The 6,981-nt window shown below is 42.9% G+C and overlaps 1 protein-coding gene across 5 annotated transcripts in view; it reads right to left on the bottom strand.

Annotated features, from left to right (window-relative positions):
• Positions 1-6,981, bottom strand: part of Ica1l (islet cell autoantigen 1 like) — a 49,417-nt gene that overhangs the window by 24,274 nt on the left and 18,162 nt on the right. For all 5 annotated transcript variants that reach the window (XM_026788880.1, XM_026788878.1, XM_026788877.1 and 2 more), the window contains exons 3-4: positions 6,433-6,505; positions 784-907 (exon numbers count right to left, since the gene is read on the bottom strand). In XM_026788880.1, coding sequence (XP_026644681.1) covers positions 784-907; positions 6,433-6,505 — 197 coding nt within the window. The remainder of the gene's footprint in view (positions 1-783; positions 908-6,432; positions 6,506-6,981) is intronic.

The raw sequence follows: 6,981 nt of genomic DNA, 5'->3' as shown, positions 1-6,981 counted from the left end.
CGAGACAAGGTTTCTCTGTGGTTTTGGAGCCTGTCCTGGAACTAGCTCTTGTAGACCAGGCTGCTCTCAAACTCACAGAGATCCACTTGCCTCTGCCTCCCGAGTGCTGGGATTAAAGGCGTGTGCCACCACCGCCGGGCCTAAATTGAAACTTTTTAAATTTTTTTTTTATCATAGATAGTATATGTCAACAAAAGTGACTTGAGGGGCTGGAGAGATGGCTCAGAGGTTAAGAGCATTGCCTGCTATTCCAAAGGTCCTGAGTTCAATTCCCGGCAACCACATGGTGGCTCACAACAATCTGTAATGGGGTCTGGTGCCCTCTTCTGGTCTGCAGGCATACACACAGATAAAATATTGTATACATAATAGATTTTTTTTTTTTAAAGTGACTTGAGGAAGGTGTAGTGCAAGGGTCCTGTATCCACTAGGCTGCATGAGGCCCGGGGGTGACGTCAGCATCCCAGAAAACAGAAAGGGAAAAAACAGTAACACATATTTTAAATATTAACCATTCTGTGACTCTATTATAGTAAACCATTTGAGAAATAGAAATGTAGCTCTAAATGCTGCTTTTAGGGATCAGGCAACGAAGAACATTAATTTTTAAGTAATTCTTTTGAGTGCAAATGAATAATTAAAAGCTAGGCATAAAATATATCTTCCCAAACGCATTTCTCGTGAATGCCTTATTACAAGCTCTCTTTGCTAACTATGTGAACTGAGCACACACGTCAGAAGCAGATACGACTACAGTGGAGGAGGAGGAAAAGCCGGGTGAACCTTTGCTTGGCTGAAGAGCACAGAGCCTTGCCAGCTGCGTCCATCATTTTACCAGCTTGAGTGGTGTCCCGTTCTGCTTGGAACTTTAAAAAGAGCCCGAGTTCATTTTCTTCCTCTGATATAACTAGAGAAAAAAAAAATCACAGTTTAGTTCATTGCTTCATTTCATCATTTTCTTAAAACATACCCTAGGCAGGAGACACGATTCTACAGGTAAAGGGGTCACCAATGCTGACGGCTTGAGTTCAATCCTTGGGACCCACATGTGGAAGGAGAGAACTGACCCTGCACACACGTGCTATGGCAGACACACACACACGTGCACACACACACACACACACATGCACATACACACACATACACACACACGATCGATATATCACAGGATGGTTGCTTTTTTTATGCAAAGTATTTGTTTCTTGTTTGAAATTGTTGAATTGTCTTGGTTCCCACTCTGGTTTTTTTCCCAGTGCTCCGTACCTTAGACCCACAGACATCTACAGCCCTGATGTCACCTGGTGCACTACCACCCAGCATGGACCATGAAGGGATGGTCCAGAGTGTGCTGCCTGATGTGAGAAGAGATGGAGGAAAAACAGACTCTGACTAATCTGACTACTTTCATATCTGTCATAGCTAACAAAAACCAAAAACAGCGGGGCTGGGCTAAGAGTGGGTGGAACTCGAAACATGTGTTCTGCACACGTGAGGCCCCATGTGTACACAGAAGTAAGCTTAGGTTTTGTTTGTTTTTTTATTTGTTTTTGTTTTTGAGACAGGGTTTCTCTGTGTAGCCCTGGCTGTCCTGGAACTCACTCTATAGACCTCGTTAGCTTTGAATTCACAGACGTCCACCTGCCTCTGCCCACTGAGTGCTAGAAATTAAATGTACACACCATCATCGCCTGGCTCTGAGACAGGGTCTTAGTATGCATAGGATAGCCTTGGCTCCCTGTGTAGCCCAGGTTGGCCTCCAGGTCGTGATCTTCCTGCCTCAGTCTTTTAAGTACTGGGATTGCCTGGCTTGCATGTTGTTTCTAGGAATACATTTTTGTTTGTTTTTGAGACAGTCTCCCCTACAGAACCCTGGCTTTCCTGGAACTCAGAGATCCACCGGCCTCTGCCTCCCAAGTGCTGGAATTAAAGGTGTGCACCACTATACACAGCCTGGAACTCATTTTTATTATACTTTACAAAAGTGTCGGACTATATTGTTGCTCACCACAGAGTGGGTGCCGATGTAGAACTCTCAGCTCCTTCTCCAGCACCATGTCTGCCTGCATGTCACCATACTTTCTGCCATGATGGTAATAGACTTAACTTTTGAATTGTAAACCAGCCCCCCCTCCACTTAAACATTTTTTCTTTATAAGAGTTGTCATGGGGGCTGGAGAAATGGCTCAGCGGTTAAGAGCACTGACTGCTCCTCCAGAGGACCCGGGTTCAATTCCCAGCACCCACATGGCAGCTCACAACTGTCTGAAAATCCAGTTCTAAGGGATCTGACACCTTCACACCAATGCACATAAAATAAAGATAAATAAATCATAAATAAAAGAAAAGAGTTGTCATGGTGTCTCTTCACAGCAATAAAATCCTAAGACAGCATCCAGTGTAGGCAGTACTGCATTAGTCTCAATAATATTATTATTATTAATAATAATAATAACCACTTTAAAAGTAAAAATCCCAGCACTTAGGAGGTAGAGGCAGGTAGATCTCTGAGCCTGAGGCCAGCCTGGTCTACAGAGTGAGTTCCAGGACAGCTGGAACTCCACAGAGAAAGACGGCCAAGAAAAAAGAAAAAGTAAAAACAAAACAAAAACCCGAAAGGGCGGCAGCAGAGCTCAGCTCTCTCCATTTGTAAACTCTCTTCCCTCAGAGCAAGGTGATACAACGAAGGGGCAGCCAACCACTCAACTAGTGTTACCATCTTTAACAAAACCATACACCGTGTTATAAACAAGTACCATGATCCAGAGCTAGTGATCTGGGGAATCACAAACTCAAAAATTCAAATTCCCTTTGGTTATCTTCTAAACATAGACTTGGAAGCGCTTCCCATTGTCTGAAACACCTCTGTGCAATCCACACACCCCGCCCTCAGGACAGCAGAGTGTGTGCTCTTGCTTCTAACCCAGAATCATTTTGAGGTCTCTCAACTTTTGCTATGACTCAAAGGCATGAGTCTACTGCTTTCCCTACAGTGTGGATTTCAGCACAGATTACAAAGAGTAGAAATGCTTAGATGTCTAAAACTTTTATTTCTTTTTATAAACTTAAGAAATTCTTGTAAGCTTCAGGGAGTCATGAGACTTGGATATACCTCTCACAAACCAAATGGACTCCAGATAAGTACTCCTGTCAGTCAACAGCCTAAGCTTTCCCCCTACCCCTACCCCTTTCCCTTGACTTGGAATTCCTCCCTTCCTCCAGTTACCAGGACCACAGACCTAGAAGTGTCAAGAGTACACCCAATATACAACCTTTATCCTAAACTCCCTAACTTTACTTTCTGTCCCTCGTCTCTCTATCCAGCAGATTTCCAATCAACTGAAATTGCAAACTGCTTCAATATTGCTTGCAACGTGTCAGCCTTGGATGTTGCAGAACCTGCATCCCAGACTGCTTCAAAGCAGCCTGCATTTCACTAGCCCCAGGTGGTCCCACAGAACCTGGGCAGCAAGCCAACAAGCAAAAAGCAAAACTAAACAAAAACAAAACAACAACAAAAAACCCAACAGATGTCCTCAAGCCTGCATTTCCCTCTCCCTCTCTGTCCTTTGACCAACATTCCTGTCTTCCTGGGCCCCAACAATGACACCCCATTTCAGCTCAGCAGTTGTTACACAGATCGTGCTGACCCCTATCATCAACGAAAGGCTGGAATGGGAGGTCTCAAAGAAACCCAGGACAAATGGCTAAGTGAGGTGCGATTCATGCATCAAAGCAGACACTGGATACCTCTCCCAGCACTTCTCACAACGCCCCCTGCCTGGCTCCCTTACCCCTGGTGTCATTTCCTATGTAACACAGCCGTCTTGGCTATATATGCTCCTGGTTCTTCTCTGGGCTGTGCTCCTGGACTTCTGTTCATCGTTTGCTCTCTCTTCTACCCCCACCCCCATGACCTGGTGCAGTCTGCTGACCCATGCAGCCTGGACTCTTCCAGATGTCTCTTGCTGTGCTCTCCCTCATATTTACGATAAAAACCTCAGTCGTATCTAGGAGTGGTCATGTCCTCATTTTCATTCAGGAATAGTGTTAACATTCCAATTGCTTGAGAGGAATGAATTTTCTACGGCTCATACTTTGATATTAGGGAAAATCATCACTTTTGTGTGAGGATTTAAAGCTCTCTGGGAACAGAGAACACTTCATTTTCAGGTATAAAGAGAGCATAAATCATTGCCGAGTCTTACCTTTATGGATGCTGAAAGAGGCAGGTGAAGCCCAACCTGTGCTGCTTTTGTACTGGGACCAGCCTGCCAGCGTCGACAGACACCCCACTCTGACAGGCTCATTCCGGGGCCCTAACCTGCTGTGTTTGTCTGATAGTACGACCAGAAGACCTGTGAGTGTGAATCTTCAAGACACCACGTGTTTGAAGAGAAGGTACACAATGAAGCCTGTACTTATGGTCTCTTCCTTACTCTGACATTGCCATGAAGATGCTGAAAGATCCAGTGATTTCATGGCAAAGTTGAAGGCACACAAACTTGCCAATGTTTCTAGATATTTTCAGTGGACTGTGATGGTCCAGTGGTCATGGCAGCCTTTTACAGCTTGGTGTTTTTGACCCTTAGTAACCTGGCCCTAACTTTCCTTTGTTCTTTTCCCTTCTTAGCCTTAGTTACATGCTCTTCCGTGCATACGGGCTGTTTTCTTTCTTTACTCTTGTTCCCTGGCCTCCAAATCTCTTCTTCCCTCATATATCCGCCCCCCACCAAGCCATGACCACATTCCCTTTGTCAAATACCAGATCCCACGGTTACTCCCAGCTACAGTTCGGTGATATGTCTTGAAGCTGACTCAGTTGCATGCTTTTTGTATCATTTTTTAATTCTGCCACAGAAAGTTAAACTATTTCCTTGGGAAAAGCACACATATAGAATGCATGACATATTTACACACACAAAAACAACTTCCCTAATTATGCCATATTGAGTTTTTCTTCACTATGAGTTTTGATTATAAATGGTAAACCTGACTTACAAAGCTTTGGAAAATAGTGTTTTTTTTTTTAAGGCAGTTTGTTATTGTGACCCAGACTGACCTGGCTGGCCCACACTCGCCTCTCACTCAGAGTGAGATCCTCCTGCTCAAGCCTCCTGAGTGCTGGGGGGCAGGGGAGAGTCACCCACAGACAGGAAAGCATTTATTAATGAGAAAATATTTACTGAACACTGACTCCATGCTAGACATTGTTTTTAAGGTTTGGGGACACACAAGTAAACAAAACCATTTCCTGCATTAACAGATCCAGCACAGTGGCTCAGTGGGTAATGGCACTTGCCACCAAGCCTGTGACCTGAGCTTTGGTCCCCAGAGTCCACATGATGGAAAGAAAGAACTGGCTCTCACAAAGTGTCCTCTGACCGCATGCCCTGACATGTGTATAACCTAACCTCAAGCAAGAAGTAATTAGTAAATAATAGGAAAGTTAAAAGAAGAGCACGTTCTAGGTATAAAAAGAAGCAATAGAGAGAATATACAGAATGCTGAATATTATAAGAGCACAGGGGAGTTATAAAGGAGAGGGAGTTTGAATTTAGGAATGGGGATTAAGGGAAGGCCTCGTCAAAACGATGTCCTTTGACGAAAAGTCTAAGGAAAGTTAGGGAGCATATGATGCAGATATGCCTGTCATGAAAGAGAGCAACACAATTCAGTGAAAGGGTTTCAGGACATGAGATCAGAGAGGTAGCCACATCTAGTAAGCCACTATAATTGAAGTAGAGAAAGAAATTCAATGGCCAAGTACCAACCGGAAGTGGTCGGGGACAGAGAAGAGCCTGCCAAAGGCAGGATGCTGAATGAAGTTGGAGAGGAAGACCACAGCGGGGTGGGCTTGTGGGAGCGGAATAAAGGAGGTGAACTGAGGAGGGGGTAATCAGCCGTGGGGATGAGAACTGGCTTTTCCTTCCTGTGACCTTGACAAGAGGTGCTGGAGGAGAGGAAAGAGCAGAAGGAAAAAAGCCAGGTGTGTGTGTGGGGGGGGGATCTGCCTGGAAACGGAGCGTTCAGGAGGCGGAGGCAGGAGGATTCCAGGCCAGCTTGGGCTACAGAGCATACAAACAACGTTATCAAACGTTCCTGTGAGAGAAAAAAAAAGAATGAGGTACTGATTGTAAAATCTACAGGGGCCAAAAGAGGTTTTGAAAGATGGAACAAACCTTAAGGTTCACCAAGAGTAAAACCAGAGTAGAAAGTGAGTCTGGGTTAAGGGATTTAATGAAGTAAAAAGGAAAAGATAAACACTGGGGATTTGAGAATAGATCACTGTCAGTATCCATATTTTTTAAATTTTAAATAAAACCTCACTAAATAGTTTGATAAACAACTACTTTACCATTAAGTGCTCATTTTCAAAAATGCATACTAATCATTATTTTAAATGGGAATTATCGGATAGCTATGATGTCATACCATTGAGTCTTAGCTGATATTTCTCAACTATCTTCAGAAGTTCATTGCATGTCTCCTGGATGGAGTGAAAAACCTTGAAAAATAAATTTTATTAGGACAATTTAAAGAACAATAAACAAATACAACTTTTAGCACTTCAAAATGAGAACATTTGCATAAAAGTATCTATTGGGTTTACTTCATAAATTATGTCAATTTTCTTGGCTGTGATGTACCTCTCTTAAACATATGTTAATTATGTCCATTTCATAAATACCATGTCTATTTTTATTGACTGGGATGTACTTCAGGCTTAGTTTTATCATTGATATAGAAAGCACATGGATAAAAAGAGATAAATGTGTGGAATTTATCTATAGAATTTATCTATAGAATTTCTTCTCCCTTCTGCTCCCAATTATCTGAACATGAGAAAGTTATATACAATATAAACAATTTCAACAACACAGGAAAAAGAGAGTACTTTAGAAACAGGTGATGCTCAATATGGGGCTTTTTCTAATAGTGTCAAAGCAAAACAGTCCAATAAGTTTATTATAAAAAAAAAAA

The sequence above is a fragment of the Microtus ochrogaster genome, unplaced genomic scaffold (assembly GCF_000317375.1).
Source record: "Microtus ochrogaster isolate Prairie Vole_2 unplaced genomic scaffold, MicOch1.0 UNK8, whole genome shotgun sequence".
Lineage (NCBI taxonomy): Eukaryota > Metazoa > Chordata > Mammalia > Rodentia > Cricetidae > Microtus > Microtus ochrogaster.
The sequence above is the reverse complement of the archived record's forward strand: the minus strand, read 5'-3'. Positions and strand labels throughout refer to the sequence as shown.